General features: G+C 37.1%; 1 protein-coding gene across 1 annotated transcript; it reads right to left on the bottom strand.

Moving 5' to 3' along the window:
- Window positions 1-10,981: 10,981 nt before the first annotated feature.
- On the bottom strand, window positions 10,982-17,581 carry LOC139844906 (translocon at the outer membrane of chloroplasts 64-like). Its single transcript, XM_071835131.1, has 13 exons — window positions 17,241-17,581; window positions 16,779-16,931; window positions 16,160-16,284; window positions 15,917-16,042; window positions 15,298-15,480; window positions 14,740-14,884; window positions 14,141-14,309; window positions 13,870-14,004; window positions 13,231-13,431; window positions 12,678-12,805; window positions 12,550-12,601; window positions 12,014-12,083; window positions 10,982-11,342 (listed from the first exon to the last, which is right to left on the bottom strand). The coding sequence occupies exons 1-13, from the start codon at window positions 17,444-17,446 to the stop codon at window positions 11,260-11,262; spliced, it is 1,776 nt and encodes a 591-aa protein (XP_071691232.1). The 5' UTR covers window positions 17,447-17,581; the 3' UTR covers window positions 10,982-11,259.
- Window positions 17,582-21,343: the final 3,762 nt, after the last annotated feature.

The following is a 21,343-nucleotide window of genomic DNA, read 5'->3' on the forward strand; positions in this document are numbered from 1 at the left end:
TGCAAACACGGTTCATAAGGTCCATAAATATAGCAGGTGCATTGGTTAGACCGAATGGCATTACAAGAAACTCATAATGACCATAGCGGGTTCTAAATGCAGTTTTCATCACGTCGCTTTCTTTCACCCTCAACTGGTGATAGCCCGATCGCAAATCGATCTTTGAGTAAACACACGATCCTTGCAGTTGGTCAAAAAGATCGTCAATTCGTGGAAGAGGATACCGATTCTTGATTGTTAATTTGTTAAGCTCACGGTAGTCGATACACATTCGGAAGGATCCATCCTTCTTCTTCACAAACAATACAGGTGCGCCCCACGGCGAAGAACTTGGTTGAATAAACCCTCGATCAAGTAACTCTTGTAGTTGGCTTTGCAATTCTTGCATCTCGGAAGGTGCAAGTCTATAGGGTGCGCGAGCTACAGGTGCAGATCCTGGCACTAAGTCAATCTGAAACTCTACTGCCCTCGGTGGTGGTAATCCAGGCAGTTCTTCGGGAAACACATCGGAAAACTCGTTCACAATACGCACATCTTCCACTTTCTTCTCCTCGGTTCCTACGGTTTTCACATGAGCTAGGACAGCAAGGCGTCCCTTCTTCATTATCTTTTGCGCTTTCACGCAACTAATGAGGTTCAGTTGTGAGGTACATCTCTCGCCATAAATGGTTAGTGGCTCACCGTCTCCTTGGGGTATACGAAGAGCTTTGTCTCCACAAATAATCTCGGCTCTAATCTTAGTCAACCAATCCATACCAATAATAACATCAAAACTTCCCAACTTAATGGGAATCAAGTCTATCTCAAAGTCTACACCGGCTATGTTGATAATAGCCCCTCGGCCAATTTGGTCCACTTTTTCAAGTTTTCCGTTGGCTACCTCGACAAGCATACTTTCCTTTAAGGGAACTAACGACCAATCTAACTTATCACAAAAATGTCTACACACATAGCTCCTATCGGCACCAGTATCGAATAGGACAGAAGCTAAAAGATTGTTGATTTTGAATATACCTGTTACCAAGTCGGGGTTGTCGCGTGCATCTCTTGCATTAACATTGAAGGCTCTAGCACGTGGTGGTCCGCCATCCTTACGCTTGTTAGGACACTCGTTTCTGAAATGGCCCGTCTTTCCACATTCATAACACTTCTTAGGCCCATTGTTGTTGTGGTTTGGCTTCACATTCAAAGTGGTAACCTTGCAATCCTTGCCAACATGTCCAGATCGTTGGCACTTCTCACAGATAACATTGCAATACCCAGTGTGGTGCTTGTAGCACCTATTGCATTGTGGTAAGGTTCCTTTGTAGTTCGGATTGGTGCGGTTGTTGTTGTTGGGGTTGGTGTTGTTGTTGTGCATGTTGTTGTTTTGCCTGAACCCTTCATGTCGTTTTGCCGGGTTTTGATCATAGTTCCTACCCCTGTTGTTGTTGTGGTTGTTGTCCCATTTCCTCTTTTCACCACTAACAGTTTCAAACTTAGCCTTCTCCGGCTCGTCAAGGATGATTTGATTCAAGAGAGTATGCGCCATGCGCATTGCTTCGGGAACGCTTGGTGGCTTGGATGAGGTAACATTACCCTTGATGGACTTAGGAAGTCCCGAGAAGTATTTCTCCAAACGCTTAAATTCGGGGGTGACCATGGTTGGACACATAAGAGCCAATTCCAAAAACCTACGGTTGTAGCTGTTAAGGTCGTTCCCTACGGTTTTCAATTGCATAAATTCGATTTCCATCTTTTGAATTTCGGTTCTCGGACAGTATTCCTCGATCATAGCACATTTAAATTCTTCCCAAGGCGTAGCATACGCCTCATCAATTCCTTGCGCTTGGGCCATGGTATTCCACCATGTAAGCGCGCCATCAGAAAGTGTGCAAGATGCAAATTTCGTTTTGTTAGCCTCAGAACAATTGCTAACCCTGAATACCGATTCCAACTTTTCGAACCATCTGGTGAGACCGACGGGTCCCTCAGTGCCACTGAAGTAGTGTGGCTTGCAGCTTTGAAATTCCTTGTAAGTACACCCATCTCGGACGACAGGTGGATTGACAGGCGGTGGTGGTGGAGCTTGTGGTTGTCTTTCAGCTAGTGCAGCAGCGACTCGCTCGTTAATCATTTCCTCAATTTGTGCCGCGGTGGGGGTAGATCTCCCGTTGGCCATGATGTTCTATACAAACATTTTGACTCAAGTCAAAATCCATTATGCAAATAATAATAGTACATTATATAACAACCAACATGAAAACAGCACAACACATGTTGATTAAATAACACAAGCAGATATAAGTACCACAAAACCATGAGATGATAACGTAAATAGAACACTTGCGCAAGAAGTAAGCAACACAAATTCCATTCATTAATGATAATAAGTTCATACATTACAATAAGTTCGTACATTACATAAGTGAAATATGAAATTACAAAAGAGATTACAATACAGAATCTAGTACAAAGTCCTACGGTGATGGTGGGTACAAGATGTCCAAAACATGAGCCAACTGCTCCTCGAGCTCAGTAACTCGAGTCTGGAGAATCTCAATCTCCCGCCTCATTTCCTCATTAGAGGAAGATGGTGGGGCAGGTGGTGCTGGCGGTGCAGGTGGAGCCGGTGGTGCTGAAGTGGATGGTCCGGCTCTGGGTGGAGACGGTAATATCTGTGGGTCGGCGGGGTACGGCACCAGCCGTTTACGAGCAGTGATCCTACGACGCCGACCATAAGCGTCAGTGACAGTACGACCAGGAATTATGCCAGCGAAGCGATACCGCTTCTTCGGCGGGGTAGAAGGTGCCTGAATCGGTCGGTCAGTGGGATCCTCCTCATCACTGGAGTCGTCAGATGAGGTGTCGTCTGAAGAAGCATCGGTGGAAGAACCGTCGTCTGAATCATGCGGTGGTGGCGCGGGTGGCTCAACATATCCGAAAGCGGCTAACATCTGTCGGTGTCGGCCTGGCGTAATCACGGCTAAGCGGCCGTCGGCAGTGCGTCGGCAAGGTGTGCGCCAGTGATTACGGAAGGGACCTTCCCCGAACTCCGCGGGGATCTCCATGCCACCAATGCGAGCCAGTTGCCTCGGGGGTCTGGAAGAAGACGCCGGGATAGGCACACTAGAGCTAGCTCCAGAACTAGAGGCGCTGGGGTCGCCAGTGGGTGTCGGGGCCGGAATGTCGGCAGCAGCAGCAACAGGTGCAGCAGTGGGTGGAACAACGGGGCCTGAGCCGCTCGGGATGTCAGCAGGTGGAACGTCCGACATCTGAACAAGGAAAAATAAATTTTCCATGTCGGTATGTCATAAAGCAAGCAAATAATAGGCCAACAGTTTAAATCATGTATATCAATAAGTAGCATGGCAATATCAGTAATCGTACGAAACTAGCATGCAATCGAAAGCAAGTAATAGCATGCAGTAGTGAAATCACCTAGTAGCATACGGCATATAGCAGTAACAGTAAGCAGCAGCATGCAGTAAGTTCAGCGGAAACAAGTAAACTAACAAGTTGTAGATTAGCCCTATTAGTGAATCCTACTCGGGTCGGTCTTAGACTCACTAATGCATCCTAATTCCCTACAACCAATGCTCTGATACCAAATGTGACGCCCCGTACTAAATCATCATGTACGGACCATCATCAACAGGATCATTACAAGGTTAAGTACTATATGCGTTTTCAAAACAGAGTTTGCGTTCATTAATAAAAGTGACGTCATAACATACGTCAATTGTTTTACAAATCAAAAGTATGCTTCACTAAGTAGAAGCATTAAATAAGTGTACGTGACCATAATGGTCGTTACATAACATAAGTTCATAAGTAAAAAGTTTGAATGCAAGATAAGTAGTCATGCGAATACAACTCTAGGCAGCGGGTTCTACAGCACAACAAGTATGATAGCGGAAGCGACTTCAAGCACCTGAGAAAATACATGCTTAAAAAGGTCAACACAAAGGTTGGTGAGCTATAGTTTAAGTATAACAGTAATGTAAGTAGGCCACGAGATTTCAGTGCTACAACGAGCGTTCAAAAGTATGTAAAAGTATATGCTTAACCGTGGGCACCCGGTAACTAACTTAACGTTTAATGTACCCCCTTAAAGTGCACTTGGCAAGTGCGTATAACCTCGAAGTATTAAACACTCGTTAAATGCTAGCGCGACTAGCCCGAGTGGGGATGTCAAACCCTATGGATCCATATCTAAGATTCGCGTTCACGGTTCAAAAACCAATGATTAAACGTTACCGAGCTAAAGGGAATGTTTCTGCCGTTATATAACCCACACATATATAAAGTTTAAGTACTCGTGCCTAGTATGTAAAACATAAAATCCGCATGCATTCTCAGTTCCCAAAATAAGTTAAGTAAAAAGGGAATGCTATAACTCACAATGATTAGTAGTAACGGTAAGGTAGTAGTCGGAAAGTGGTGTGCAAGTAACGGTCCAAACGTCCTCAACCTAAGTCAAATAGCACTAAGTCAATAAGTCATCTCAAAAGGTTTACAAGTATGTAATTAAGGTCATAAGGGTCATCATCAATCATCATTAAACAAAAGGTAACAAGTAAGACTCGTTTATGAAAGTCGTTTAAAACAAAGGCTGACTTCGGTCAGTCACCACGGCCTCTACACAAACCGAACAGAGGTGAGGCCAGTGGCTATGGCTCCGTATATGAGTCGCTTAAGTGTGGTTAAATTTACAGAAGCTAACTCGTCTTCGTTTGACCGTGGCAGCGGTATAAGTGCGAGTAGGTCTGAAATTTCTGCACAATGTTAAACGGACATAGTGACGATCGGAGGGCCATAAATCCTAAACCGTAACTCGGATGAAGACGAGTCCTAAATGAAAAATTATCTACTCGAAAAGTTCTATCCAAAAATCAAGATGGGATCAGCCCAGACCTACTGGTCTGGTCCAGAAACAGCTGAACAGACCCTTTTGGACAGAAACAGTGGGTTTTGGAGAGTTCCGGTTGTCTCGGTGCTTGATGTTCATCACGGTTCTCATCCTTGATGCGTATAGCTTCAAGTGTACAACTCGTTGATGTGTTAACATCATTTTGACCAAGGTTTGTCCATCATAACTCAAGTGCAAGTGTTGTAAGTGTTTGATGAACCAAGGTTACATCAAGGCTTAGTTTCAACACTTACATGAACTTTAGAAGTAAAAACAAGTTATAAACTTAAATCAACAACTAGTAAAGTGTATGTAAGCTTTATAGCTTTTGTTTATGAAAAATTTAGAAGACCATAAGCTAGATAGCTTAGATCTTTCAAAGGTATTTGAAGTTGTAACTAGTAAGTTACACTTCCATGTTCTTGAAACTTATAAGTTAACTTTTAAGTTCAAGAAGATTATGAGATCAAGTCTAACTTGTAGTTCTTGACCAACAAACCAACAAACAAGTAATTTAAGTGCATAAAGTAAAGAAACAAGTTAATTAAACAAGTAATTAGTTCAAGTGTTGCTCATACTTTAAAGATTCAACCAAAGTTGATCTTTAAGTGAAGTAACTTTAAAGTTACTTCAAGAACTACAAGTAATGAGTTTATACAACTATGAACTTTAGTTATTTTGAAACAAAATATGTAGAACATAACTAGAGAGATTATGTTCTTGATGTTCTTGTTAAAACAAGATAAAGATGAAGAATCAAAACTAAAAAGTTTGATCTTGTAACTAGTAAGGAATAACAAGTAAGTAAGTAAATAACAACTAGTAAATAACAAGATTTAAGTGACTAGTAATCAAGACAAGTAACAAAGATTAAAAGAACAAAGTTTGATGATGATTATGGAATGTTAGAAATCGGTTTAGACAAGAAGAAAAAGAAAAGAAAAAGGCTTCAAGTAACTTACAAATTAGAGAGAAAAAGGAGAGAAACTTGAGAGGAAATTGTGTGTGTGTTTTGAGAGAATGAAACAAGGATGAATGTAATGAAAAATTGAAAGTAAAAGACTCCACTAAAGGCCTCAAACTTTCGGCCAGCTGCAATGGGAGGGTGGATGGAAGTGTTTGATGGTCACTAGCATGTAAAGAGTTTAAAAGTTGGTTAAAGAATGGGGTTACATGGGGATTATGGCAACTAGATTCCATTTGCAAGTTAACTACCTAGTTTGAGTTCAAGTATTACTTACACTTAAAAGAATGGGCTAAAGGTCCACTAATATAAGTAGGGTGGGCTTGGAAGCCCAAGTCAAGAGTCCACTTCATTAATTAAAGCCCAAGTTCAATAAATCCCAAGTTAAACCAAATAAAGCCCAAGTAATTAACCTATCACCTTAGTTAATTAAAATGATTAATAAAATTAATCATGAATGTAAATAATATCTTAAAATATTATTCGTGCAAGTTCCGGGTGTCACAAAGATGTTTCGGGCATTTAAAGTTCAAGTACGGGCAATCAAAGCAACATGTAAATGTAATAACATACATTCGATTAATCACACGTATTAATAATAATTATTATTAATAATTAACGTTGGAAAAACCAGGGTCGTTACATCATCGTATTTAATCAAAGAAGATTTTAACTTCCTTAAATTCCGAAGAAATCAAATCTTATTACAAAGATTTTCTCTAAATCCCTTGAATTCCGGAATTCAACCCTGACTACGTCAAAAGTCAAGAAGAATACTATTTTCCTCAGTTCACTATTTTGTGATAGCTTCACTCGTACTCTTTACACCATCGAATTGTTTTATCTATATTACTCAATGATGATAAACTCTATTTATCAACTCATATTCGTCATGAAAATATTTTTATTGTTGGCCATGACGACCACACTCAAATTTCGGGACGAAATTTCTTTAACGGGTAGGTACTGTGACGACCCGGGAATTTTCGATCAAATTTAAACTTAATCTTTATATGATTTCGACATGATAAGCAAAGTCTGTAAGGTTGAGCCTCAAAAAGTTTGAACTGTTTCATATATTCAATTGACCTTCGGCTGTTCTCGACGATTCACGAACAATTAATTGTAAATAGATATGTGTGTATGTATATATAAATAATAATTCAAAATATAACTTGAAGTATTATATATTGTTGTTATTAAAAATTAATAAAATAAAAATAGGATATTATAATAATTATTATTTAAAATATATCTCTATATATAAATAAAGTATATTAAAAATAAATATTTAATGATTGTAATACTCGTTTGATGTTCCGATTGATATTAAGCAAGTTAAATTCACACTTATGTAATTTTAAAATAAACGGTGATCCGAAAATAAGTTTTATCAATTTTAAGCTTATTAATAAAATATTTAGAGGTTATGTAACAAATTTTATCACTTTTTATATTTTACTTGGGATTGGGAGTGAATAATTGATGTAATTTTTATTTAATAAATTAAGGATCGAATTTTATACCATAATGACCAAAATAAATAAATATAATAAATATAAAAATTTAAGATTTTTCTGAAGACTTTTATCCATCACTGATTAACATTGGAGCACGAAATTCAGTCCGTGTTATAGTGTCGGTATAAATAATTGATAGTACAGGCAGCTGAATTACATCACATTTAATTTACTGTTTACTTTATTCCATTTCATTGACACCATTATTATAGTACTGTAGATGATTGGTGTTATAATAGTGTGTTTGATTTTTCTATAAAGTAAATTCTATATATTCACATTCATAATCTGTATCTAATCTAAATGCATATATAACATATACATGTTGATTGAGAATCCATCAACCACATTTGCTCGTTTTTTTCTTTTTCTATTTGCAATCACCACTTGCCACCATTTTTGCAGCCACCATATGCTGCCATTTTTCAGCTGTGAACCATCCTGCCCAACCATCGAAACCACCCCTCTATCTACCTCTCTTTCTCACCATCTCTCTCCTAATTCTATTTTATGTCTCAGCTGACATGAGAATCACTACCACCACTGTTACTACGATTTTATGTTGATGTTTTAAATCAAATAACCACAACACCGGCCACCCAAACTCACGATAAATTGCTGCTACTGTTGTACGTATAACCTTGCATCAAAGAAGACCCAAACAACCATCATGATCACGACAACTACCACCTCAAACCACTTCTCTCTCCCTCTCTTCATTTTAAACCCACCATCACAATCACCATCACCATAATGGTGTGTTTCGCTGTTGCTCAAACTTGTTTCCTATACTACCTGCTGCTACCATTCGATAACCATCATCCTCAAAACGCAACTGCTTCACTTTTCGGATGTACCCCAAGCGTAAACCATAACCACCATCTTCATTGCTATTGGCTTCGTTTTTTATTTTATTTTATATCTGTTTTCCTGTCGACGTGAACAACATCACCACCGCCACTCTTAAAATTATTATGGCATCCGTTTCTAGTTTAACCCATATCATCGATCTCCACCCTCACCCAAAATGCCACCACCACAACCATCGATGGCTACTACTATTATTACTAGTTCGATCATCAACCTTTGCTACTCAAAACCCAATTCTCGTTTGTTTATATTTTGTAATTGTTGGAGGTACATACGGATACAACCCACATGTGAAAGATGTTGATAGTGGATGTCCACGTCATGTTGTATGAGGTCTTATAGTTAGCCACGCATATGGGTTGTGTCACAAAAGTTGGGCATTTGCAAGTAAACAAGGAGAATATTTAACTAGATGGTGGGCCGTGGTGATTTAAAACACAAATAAAGGGGTCGAATTAGTTACATGTCTGTGGGCCGAGACTTTTAAGTGGAAATAAGGCTTGATCTACACTTTGACTCAGTGCTATATATTTGCCCAAACCCTCACATCCAGGGATTTAATTTCGTTAGAATTAAGTTTGTCATATTTTTTTTTTATATTAGTGGTACTCTCTTGGAGACAAAAGGAGGGCGACAAAAGGTGAACCCTTTTTGGGTTTTTAATTTCACGAACAGCTCACTAAAGAAAGATATACATTTAATTAATAGTGAGATTAATTAGTGAGGACACAAGGAGGTGATTTAGAATTGTTGGTGAGCTTCTTGACGTCAGATCATCAAGAAAGAGGTAACAACGATGAATCGGTTATGATGATTATGTACGGTTGTGATAATGATAATGATGGTTACGTACGTGTGAGATGATTATGATGATTATGCTAATGAATAGCGTTAATGATGAATGATTATGATGATGATATAATAAGCCTCCGTGATGATGTTGATAATGATGATAAGTGATCATGATGAGCTGTGATGATAAAAATTATATTGAAGGTAAAAAGGATGAAGATGTTAAGTGGGTTGTGCATGTAGAAGGCAGTAGCATTTATGGGTTAAATAAATTAAGTTTGTAATATAGATCAGAAAAACGAAAATAGTTCAACGGTTAAGGACATGTCGGGTTAGCGGGACGTCGCGGGTTCAAACCCGGACTTGGGCATTTTTTAAGGGCTACTTCTTTGAGGTAGTTACTTATCTATTCATTTAATAATATTATCATCTTATTATTATTATTATTATTATTATTACTATCAATTACATTAAAAATTAATATTTTAATTGAAATTATAACTATCATTATTATTTTCATTATTACTATCATTATTATTATTTTCATTAACATGATTTTTATATATAATTTTAATTACATTATTTTATTATCACTATTATCATCAGTAGTATTATTATTATTACAGTATTATTATTTTTACTACAAACATAATAACATTATTATATAAATACTACATATAACAAATTACTGATTTTTAATATAATACCAACTACAAATATATATCTATTGTAATATAACTATATATATGAATATTGATTATTTGCAAAATAACTATATATAAAATATAACTGAAGATATAAAATATAAATAAAGCATATATTAAGTGTTGTAGTTATATATATATATATATATATATATATATATATATATATATATATATATATATATATATATATATATATATATATATATATATATATATAACTACAACACTTAATATATAAATATTATGTAAGAGGAAGTATGTGATCATATGTGTTAATATATATACTTGATATAGGTTCGTGAATCCGATGGCCAACCTTGCATTATTCAGTTCCGTCGTATGTATTTTTACTACAAAATACAGTATTGTGAGTTTCATTTACCTTTTTACCCTTTATATTTTTGGGCTGAGAATACATGCGCAATTTTTATAAATGTTTTACGAAATAGACACAAGTAATCAAAACTACATTATATGGTTGAATGATCGAAGCCGAATATGCCCCTTTTGCTTGGTAACCTAAGAATTAGTAAACCAATCTACTAATTGACGAGAATCCTAAAGATAGATCTATTGGGCCTAACAAACCCCATCCGTTGTAGCGGATGCTTTAGTACTTCGATTTTGTTTTATCATGTCCGATGGATGTCCAGGAATGATAGGGGATATTCTTATATGCATCTTGTTAATGTCGGTTACCAGGTGTTCAATCCATATGAATGATTTGTCTCTATGCATAGGACGTATATTTATGAGAAATGGAAATGAAAATCTTGTGGTCTATTAAAATGATGAAAATGATCGTTTATGATAAACTAATGAACTCACCAACCTATTGGTTGACACTTTAAAGCATGTTTATTCTCAGGTGTTAAAGAAATCTTCCGCTGTGCATTTGCTCATTTTAAAGATAGTACTTAAGAGTCATTCATGGTATATTTCAAAAGACGTTGCATTCGAGTCGTTGAGTTCAGTAAAGATTATGATTTAGTAAATGACAGATTAGATCATTTATAGATGGATATTATGAAATGGTATGCATGCCTGTCAACTGTCGATGTAATGAAAGTTTGTCTTTTAAAAGGAATGCAATGTTTGTTAAATGTATCATATAGAGGTCAAATACCTCGCGATGTAATCATATGTTATTGTATTCGTTCTTATGGATTAGGACGGGTCTTTACATGAATGCTCAAGAAATTGAGTACATATTTGTACTGATGGTAAAATTATGACATGGACACACAAAAATTGTAACATGATAAATTGGAAGATCTACCTCATCTGAACGCATATCTTAAAAATCGTAAACTGGACTTGAACTGCATAGTAATACCAGGAGCAAAATTGACCTATATTACAAACCTTCCTATAACAGTAAACTTGATCCACAAATGGAAACCTGCCAGCACATAAAATGCACATAACCTCGGGCCTTTCTTCAAAAGTATGGCACGGTGCATGAATATCAGTTGCAAGACAAGTGTGCTTGAGGGTTCCCTTTAGCCAAAGCTTCTACTGAAATAATTTTGTTAGCCTATCAGCGGACATTGCTGCTCGTTTATTGGTTGGCTCTAGAATAAGCGCATACCGAAAATCTGCAGCAGATAGACATACGCAAAACTTGTTAGCAAGAAAATGGTAAATCGTGAGGACCGTCTGGCATGTTATTCAAGCTTTAGGTTGTAAGTCAGAGAAAGTGTTTTTGGATGTAGGTTTGTAAGTTATTAAAAGACGTTGCATAATCAGAATCATCTTAGCAAAGCATACCACAAAAAATAATGTTTGGATGCACTTTTGTTATAATCACATATCTTGGTACCAGAGATTCTGAATTCTTAGAAGAATTGAAAAAAAAAAACAAAAAAAAACAAAAAAAAAAAAAAAAAAAAAAAAACTTAACATTTTCCATTTTATAAATTAGGGGTCTCATTGACTAAAGTTAAGCAAAGTATAAACAAGACATTTTACTTCACCTTATATAATTAGTTTTGTTGCATCAGATATGAAACCAATTATTTCACCCACTAACAAACAGATACTCTAGATGCTAATCCAAACATTAACAACTGATCACTGTGAGTATATCAGTTCAAAAAACTCTATAATCCAAACACTCCCCGAGTCTCTTGGAAGACAAAGGCATGTGAGTTTCTAATTTCTTTTGCAAGTTCACTAGCCTATTACTTTTTGTCTAAAGATAAAGAAGGTAGTAAACTTCAACCTTCATAAATTAGAAAAACGATTAAAAAGCTTGACAAATGACTACCTTCGATTGCCTCTTTATAGTATCCAAGCATCTCCCGTGCAGTGCCTCTCCTCAAGTACGCTTTCACATTCTGTAAGACGATGAAAAATTGAATAAATTCATATAAAAAATGTAACATCTCTGCAGCCTCAATTTCACTTATAGCCTTAGTTAGATATATGCAAAATGGGAGGTTCGGGCAGGCTGGGTTACTGGTCAATACAATCAGTTCTTTAGTACAGGTCAGGTTGGGTTGACCCACCAAACAGTTCCTTTAAATACTTAACGTGTTTACATCAATGATATAGATTTTCTAATGAGACGTTTTAAGTTGTTTGATGCAATAGAACTATTACTTTGGGCTACTTCAAACCGTTCGTTTTTTAGCCAAATTTCCTTAATGTGTGTGAGTTAAACATTGTCTGAATCAGCCCATTCAGATACGGATGGGTCAGAATGCCTAACAGTTTTTTTTTTTTAAACGTGAGTTTCAAATTTTGGAACATGAGAAACCAACGCAAAATGCTTTAACTAGTAATTTGGAAATTGCCAAATACCTTTTTGTCGAGAGCGATAGCTTTGCTACAATCTGCTTCAGCTTGAATAAAACTGAACAAAGACATGATAATAGAACATCTCAGATTATGTACGATGTTAATTTTGCCTATGAATAGATACGATATACCTTCCCAGTTCCAAGTATGCTGCAGCTCTGTTATTAAAATATGTTGCGTTGTTGTTGTTCAGTTTAATGGCTTCTGTATAGAACCCGATAGCCTTCTGCCAATTTTTTGCTTTGAATGCATTGTTTCCCTATTTGAGTAAATTAGATTTAGAAAAATTACAAAGGTCAAAGGTCAAAGGTCAAAAGCTTTCCCTATTCGAGCTACCCGGGAGGGCGAGTAATCCGACCCCCCAGATGTACGCAGCCAGCAGGATTACTCCCCAGCAGTTTACAACCCGTCCCTGGTCACCACTAAATATTCGTCCTAGACAGGATTCGAACCTGAGACCTCTTGCAAGGAACTCAGGGCCCCAACCACTGGGCTATCTTTAGAAAAATTACAAAGAGCAACCATTAATAAGATACAATGGACATACAGATAATCATCCACTCAAGAAGTGAACGTAAATTCACAAATACTAACACTATAAATAAAACTACACAACCCTTTAACTCATTAATGGGTCCATTGAGATTATTACATAACAAGGTTCAATGATCAATAGTCTGTTACCTTTTCTTTTGCCATATCAGCCGAGGCTTCCTTGGTGACATCATCATTAGATGATTTTGACTTTCCAGCTTCATCAGCTTTCTTTTGGAGAGACGCATACATCGTATGAAGTGTATCTAGCAGAACCCGATCACCCCCATGTCTTGCAATGAAAGACACAGAAACAGGGTAGTTCTCATACAATCCTAATGGTACCGTCGCCTAGATCGAAATGTCAAAAGGGAAAAATAAACACAAGAGTTGATCCAACAGAACTTTTAAGACCAGCCAATATATTATGATAATGATAAAGATAAAAAGCCCCAAATGAAGTAGTTATCAATTGAACTTATGAACCAATCTCTTAAAGTCAAATGGGTAGTATAAAAAATATTTATGAAGAAATTGGTCAAAAGTCAGACAAATAGTACTTTTATTTCATAAACGATCTAATAAATCATTTTGATAAACTAGAACACCATTAGATTAAAATATAGTTGAAACCATATGACACGTCAACTGTTCATAAAATATTTTGAACGAAAATGATTGGTCAACCAAGCCAGACCAACATATTTCTACCCATAACAAAAATCACCCGTTTTGACCCATTCACCAACTCGCCTACCCAAACGTTACCCAATCACTAAAGAAACTGACCTGACAGCAACCTGAGATGCTTGCTAACCCCGTGAGTGAAAATTCGTTCAGAAGATAGTCTTCAGATAAGAGCTCTTTAGCGCCAAGTTTGGGAGGAGGACTGGAAACGGTAGGGATCACAAGGACTCCATCATCCTGCCATATTAATTATAGTAAGAACAGCCATGTGAAAAATATAAAGATGAATATCAATGAACAGTAGAGCGTTCATGATAATATAGATCGGCCAATAAGAAGACGATATACGAAAGTCAAACAATCAAATTGATACCTTCAATAGGTCGCTTAAAGCCGATCTTAGTTCGCCTTTAACGGAACGAAAATTCTCTACATCCTTCTCTGCTAATTCCAACCTCTCTTGTACCTGAGCGGAGATAAGGGGATCTAAAGCGGGCTTCACTGAGTTAATCCATTCAAAGTGATTATGGTTGAATTCGTTCCTGCATAGAAGATTTTAAATTTACCACATAAATTGTGAAACATTTTCATCAATTAGGAATGGTCGGGAAGTATTACAGCAGTTTGTCGGTTAGCTCAATAAATGGTTCATCACGTTTTCAATTAAGATCTCATGATCGAATCCATTTTTTTACTTGAATGGGTCATAATGATTAATTTTTAATTTACAGTTGTTTTACTGCAAATTCATAGTCCAGTACTACTCTACAAAAAAACAGTATAATGGATAGCTTTAGCGGTTAATGGGAAAGATTATAGAGCTTGGGTAAAGATGAAATGGGTCAAACGGGTTTAATAGATCAGAACTTGCAGAAGGGTATTCAAATTCTTGCATAATCTCAAATTAGAACTCAATGAAACTATGGTGCAACTGTGCTGCGCACAGGACTCAAAAAGATGTTGGTAACTTACCTTCTTATTAACTGCATCATGTTAGCAAGTGACCTTAGAGATGAGAGCTTAACATCACCATTTGACTTTTTAGAATCAAGTGCTTTCAGGCTTGGAACTTTGGAAGCAATGTAATCACCAAGATTCTCATGCTTCAAAACTTGCTCTGCACATACCACTATTTAATAAGAAAATGGTCTTTTTCCATCCATAAATGGTAGAGGTGATAGGTGATATAAGGGACAGGTTCGGGTCAACATGGATAACTTTCTTAATTTCTTGTAGGTGTCAAAACAGGTCGAGTCAGGTCAGCAAGTACACAACTCTATGTTAAATACGACAAGATATATTATTGCAGTAACAAAACAGTTTAGTAGCATATATTAAAAGATACATTTTAATGACTTTTGACCTTTTTGCATTTTAGCTAAAAAGTTTTATGTTACCATTTTAAAACGTTAAAAACAGAACCCAAACCACCCCATTCATATTTCATAAGGATGTGGCCTGTATTTCCACCTCTGATAGAAGAAAGGGGATAATATATTGCAGTTAAAATAGGAAGAAAAAAGGACATACTTCCAAATAGACTCTCGGTTGATCTGATTACAACCTGGGTCAGCCGATCAACAGGAACTTTTGATAATTGAAAACAATCATCAGCAATAATGACATTCCTAGGGTTACGTTGGACTGCAAGTGGCACTTGTAGCAACACTTGTCCGACACGGCGTAATATACTGGGATCATTGGCAAACCATCCTGAAAAATCAATAAACAGAACTGAGTTAAAGAAGAAGATGGTTGATTTTGTTACACTAGAAACCTATAACAGAGTAAACTCCATTAGAGATTGAAGCATATAGATAGAGTAGACAATTGGCTGAGCCGAATAATGGATGACTTTTCCATGGGTTGGGTTGACCAAAAAAACTCGGATCCAAAAAAAAAACTTTTTGACATTTTTGTTGTATACGCTTAACAAATATTTGAAGAAACGCAGAAATGCACTTCACAACAATAGAGTAATGTCACGATAACTGCCACTGTGGATGTATACAAGTAATTTAAAAGGAACAATCAATAAAAAAGTTGAGATACAACTTGTGAAAATACATAAAGATGTGGCTCGATCTTGAAAAACGATAGAACTTGTTGAGGATGCATATGAAAATTAACATTAAATGTGTAGTCATACCAACAGTGTCCAAACTTGCTGAGACGGGAATAATTCCCACATGAGAAACAGCACCATATGATGGCCGAAAACCAAGAATGCCACAATGTCCAGCAGGTTGCCTCACCCCACCAACAGTATCAACACCTATTGCACGTTTTTATCATCATTGATGCATGGTCCAAAAACAAAGAAGATAATAATAGAACATACGACCAAGTGCTAAAATGATAGATTTCCAGACTCTTAACAGAAGGATCATACCTAAAGAGAAATCAACAAGTTTTGCAGCAACAGCAACAGCTGCTCCACTACATGAACCTCCGGGTATTCTTGCAGGAGCAACCGGATTGGTTGGTGTACCATAGTGTCTATTTTCTCCACTCACACTGTACAACACATGCCGCAATAAATAATATTTCATGGTCATGAATTAAAGAAAAAACAAAGTGATACCGATTGATTATATCTAGTCGCAGTAATTTCGACCTAGTTATTTATAAACGGGTCAATTTCATTAATACAGCAATAAAACAACCTTGGTCAAACCAGAAACTCTGGCCCAAAGTATTTCTAAAGCTTAAACCTCATCAATCATTTGTTTATACTAATTTGAGTATTACTGAATGAATGTAACTTCAGTAATATAACTTGACACGCTAGCTAGTAACCACACTAGCACCTGATTTCGTCCAATGCCAAGAAACTACCCTTTTCGTTACTTAGTAGTTACTCCACCGGCCATTTTGCCACCTCATATCTTTGGTAAACATATATGCTAGTTGGTCTCAATTGAAAAATAAATTCATGATACTATAACTAAAATGTCTAAGCACTAGAACTAAACATTTAAATAAGCAACTAACTAACAATCATCACTAACCCAAATGACATTTCATCCACCACAGTTTTTCCAACGCAAGTTGCTCCTCCATCTACAAGAGCTGAAACAACGGCAGACGTCTGTAAAGCAGATTCATGTGTTCTTTCCCAGTCTGGATTCCCAAATCCGGTTACATACCCATTGATATCAAATCTGCAAATCATAATAATCACTTCACATAAACAAAAAAATTCAAATACCGGCTATATCACACAGTTAAAGCATAAAATTACACCATTGCCAGTAAACATAAACACACTAATAAAAATAAAATATCAATTAAATATGCATCAAATGTTTTATTAATAACTCAATGAACTAATACCTACTAACAAAATACATATTCTTATCACTCAACCAAAAATAAAATAAAAACTCATTTGGGCATTAACACAAACAGGTGGTGGGCATAAAAAGTAGGAAGCTTGAACTATTTACAAAAACCAGAAAGGAACAGCATACATATCAGAGACAGCAAAGGTGAGGCCGGTGAGGGGGTGAGGAGCTTTGGGTGGCGCCGGCGGAGGCGGTGGTAGAATTTCAAACTTGTTAACGAACGCCCCAAAATCAACTTTTATAACTTTTTTAAATTTTTTAGCCATTAATAAGATTCCGGCTAAACTTAAACCCAGTAGCACCCATAAGTTAGGTGCTGCTGATGATGCCATGGATGATAATTTGACCAATTGAAAAGATTTAAGACAGCTGATCGATATATATATAAATGATGAAAACTGTACGTATAGGTTGGTTTGGTATGTTGTTGGAGAATTGAAGATGATAAAAGGATAAGAGAAAGGGGGTGAGGTGAACGAGAAACAACGAGACCTAATTCAATTCCAAAAGGTTTTTAACATTCGCGAGGATTTTGAGTAATACTCGTCTACCATCACACGTTTTTCCGGAAAAAAAAAAAAAATGTTAAGAAATATAACAAAAAAATATACAAATACAATCGATACAAAAATAAATTAAAATAGCGCCTAAAAGAATAACAGAACAACAACAACAATAACCACCTTAAACAAATGGACTCATCGAAAAGGTGAAAACGCATTTCACTAGAAAATAAAATGTAACAAACGATATAACACGGGAAAACTGTAGTACCGGCTACAATAAACCATTCACATGAGCACAATAGCCATCATAAAGAAGATCGGAGACCCCCAAACATGCGGGAATCTGAGAATAACAGGGAAGACAAGCGAAATAACACCTACCCGCCAATGCAACAAAACGGTCGACAACCCAATGGCTAGCTATCTATAATCCAGCCAAAAAAAAATCCACATTCGAAGAACACATTATGGCCAAGACCCCGAAGCAAGAAAACGACGCAGCGGAAGCAAGGCTTGCAAGGCGAACCATAATGAAACCGACATACCACCTCGACTACAAAGAAGATGACCGAAAAAAGTTCAACCACCATCATACCAAAACCTCCTTCAAAACCCAAGAACACGCATCAACAAATCTCCAAAACTTATCATCTACTAGAACTAGAGTATCGAGAAAGGTACTAGCCTTCTGGTTCCCGAGCCGAAAGGAAATAGAAAAGTAGATTCTGACACAAAAAACATATTCCGGGCAAAGGCAAAATCACAGCGGATCAGGCATATATCTACTAAGGGCTGAAAACATACTTGAGTGCAAAGGATGAGGGGTTTTTTAGATTCAACGACGTTAACGTCCGGCCGGGTTACCGTGATAGCCCTAGCCGAGATGATGATCTCGGAAGGATGGTCAAAGGCAGAACGCCGACCGATAGACAGCGCTAATCGGCAGTGAAGGGAAGAATCCCACGAGGAGCCGTAGGCAAAAAAACCCAAAGAAGATTGTCTACCCTAATTGCTTTAATGAACCCTCTATAAATAAGAGGGAATTAGGGTGCTGGTAATAGACTTATGGGCCGCCCATCGACCAAGCCCAGTTGTCCGACCTGATGGACTCTGTACATCACCAACGGCCTACACCCAGATCCGACGAAGAAGGAGCTTCAAGAGTGCACTGACAGCCAGGAGAATGTCAACAAAACTTCGACAATATAAACAAAATCGGCCAGATCCTGAACAAGAAACCGTAAGTCAACATGTATCCCAACCATACAACGAACTCGATTGCGGGGACGCCAAAGGAAATCGTTGGTCAGACGGAACACAGGCATCGTGCCAAACTGAGGAGAGATAAGGGAGAGACCAAACTACCAAAGAGGTGTTGGTGATTGAAGAACGAAGGATGTCTAGAGCTACAAAATGGCAGAAAAAAAAGTTGGAAATGATGGTGGCAACGCAAAAGTTACGGTTACAAGGGGTAGGCGGGAAGTTGTACGAGAGAAAAGAATGAGATATGATTTTAACATATCTATAAAATTTAATATTTATTATTATTATTAACCCTTTAAATACTAAAAAGCTCACTGATTTCAGTCGTTTTGTTTATAAGCTCTGTCGTTTTGTGTCTAATATATATGGAGTCTGTTTACACATTCTAATTATAATTTATTATCATTCCATAAACCTACCTACCCCACCTACCATTTTTCTCATTCCACCAACCAAGTAATTCATTATGGCGATTGTCATGTCTCCCTTGGTTGGAATTAACATAAATTATTGGTAGGTTTACACTTTTGAGCATGTAATCGTGGCAACGAACCGCTTGTTTTTCCCTGTTTCTTAAAATCGAATGAAGATTTAGGGATATTAGGGTTTGAGGTGATGAAACACAAACGGTAAACATCGTTGCTCCAGCCGCAACAACTCGACTATACAAAACTGTTGGTTAGTGATTCAATGATATATTTAAATGTTAACCACTTTGTTTTGATGATGACTACATAAGTCCAAAACTCATTTTAACTTATAACATGATATCAAAACATGTGGTTTTAGTCATTAGATGAATTATAACATCCACGACCCGTTACAAAACTGAACTTGTAATTTCAACCCAAATACACCAAATCATGGGTTAAGACTCAAAACCCCCAACCCGATACCAAGAGCATGATCTCGGGGACTATCCATCCCCAACCGAAGCCAAGTATCAAGAGCCAAATCCACCAAGCTCAAGCAAACTCCTAGCATTCTAGTCGAACTACTAGGAATCCTTTAATACATCCAACGGGTACCTATAAAAAGGTAAACAACGAGAGAGGTAAGCTAATGCTTAGTGAGATAATGCAGGATTACAGCTCGACGGTGTTTCACAAAATAAATGGGCTCAAGTTTATCAAAGGAGATCAAGGAAACAAGTTCGACTGCTGGATTGTGGAGAAACATTGTTTGGGCCCATTGTTGGGCTTCAATATTGAGCTGGAAATAGGAGTTTTAAATCACATGGTTGCTGCAGTTAGAGTCATAGCTGGATTAGTGTGTTTAAATAAGGCATTAGTTGGCCATCTGTGATTAGTTTTATTTGTTCATTATCATATCGTGAATAAAAGCAACGACTTTTTTTTATCAGTGTTCTAATTATTTGTGTTTTTTAATCTTGTTTGGCCTCGATCATTAACCTCTACATTAAGTGTTATCAGGAGTCAGTATGGCCGAACAACAACCTTGTCGTGGTGCTTACCGATCTATTTGAATCGGAAAACACTGATCCATACGTGGAGATCGAACGCCTGCAAAGAAGGATCGCAGAATTGGAATTGCACAACCAACAGAACTATGATTGTGATTCTGAGCAATCACTCGATGATTATGAATAGGGTAATGTGTTCATTGATAGTTATCAGAGGGATCGTAGGGGTACGATGACCCTTTGCGAACCTTGGGAATGAAAGTGGAGATCCCGGGATTCACATGAATATGCAACCGGATGATTTTCTTGATTGGTTGAAACCCGTCGAACGGGTATTCGACATTAAGGATATCCCCGGACACCTCAAGGTGAAGCTTGTTGTAATTAAACTACGTAAAAATGCTTCCTTGTGGTGAGTGATGTTGGTCGTTCGTGTGTTCTCAATTTTTAATAATATAAAAATAATGATCAAATAACTTAACTAATTAACACAAACGCCCGGGCAACAATTTAACGACCCGTCCTAATCCATCTGGATGAATACATTACATTTGGTTACATCGCGAGTTACTTGACCTCTATATGATATATTTTACAAACATTGCATTCGTTTTTAAAAGACAAACTTTCATTTCATCGAAAGTTGATGTCATGCATACCATTTCATAATATATCCAACTATAATTAACCTAGTAATAATCTTGATGAACTCAACGACTCGAATGCAATGTCTTTTGAAATATGTCATGAATAACTCCAAGTAATATCTCTTGAATGAGCTAATGCACAGCGGAAGATTTCTTTCATACCTGAGAATAAACATGCTTTAAAGTGTCAACCAAAAGGTTGGTGAGTTCATAAGTTTATAGTAAACAATAAAATTCATCATTTTGATAGACCACAAGATTCAAATACAGTACAACTATCTCGTGTACGAAACCATTTTTCATAATGCTTAGCAGAGTAGGTTCGTATCCTTTTCTCCCCCGTAGGTTGCCTCGCGATTTTTAAATAATCGTGCACATATCTCGTGCACA

This window comes from Rutidosis leptorrhynchoides, chromosome 4 (genome assembly GCF_046630445.1).
Source record: "Rutidosis leptorrhynchoides isolate AG116_Rl617_1_P2 chromosome 4, CSIRO_AGI_Rlap_v1, whole genome shotgun sequence".
Lineage (NCBI taxonomy): Eukaryota > Viridiplantae > Streptophyta > Magnoliopsida > Asterales > Asteraceae > Rutidosis > Rutidosis leptorrhynchoides.

Bases quoted from the DNA above. Each gene is read 5' to 3' on its own strand.
- LOC139844906 (XM_071835131.1), bottom strand. From the start codon at position 17,446: ATGGCATCATCAGCAGCACCTAACTTATGGGTGCTACTGGGTTTAAGT. The intron at 14,310-14,739 runs GTAAGTTACCAA...TCTTCTATGCAG, and splicing joins ATGATGCAGTTAATAAGAAG to GAACGAATTCAACCATAATC. The intron at 12,806-13,230 runs GTAACAGACTAT...TTACTCAAATAG, and splicing joins CTGATATGGCAAAAGAAAAG to GGAAACAATGCATTCAAAGC.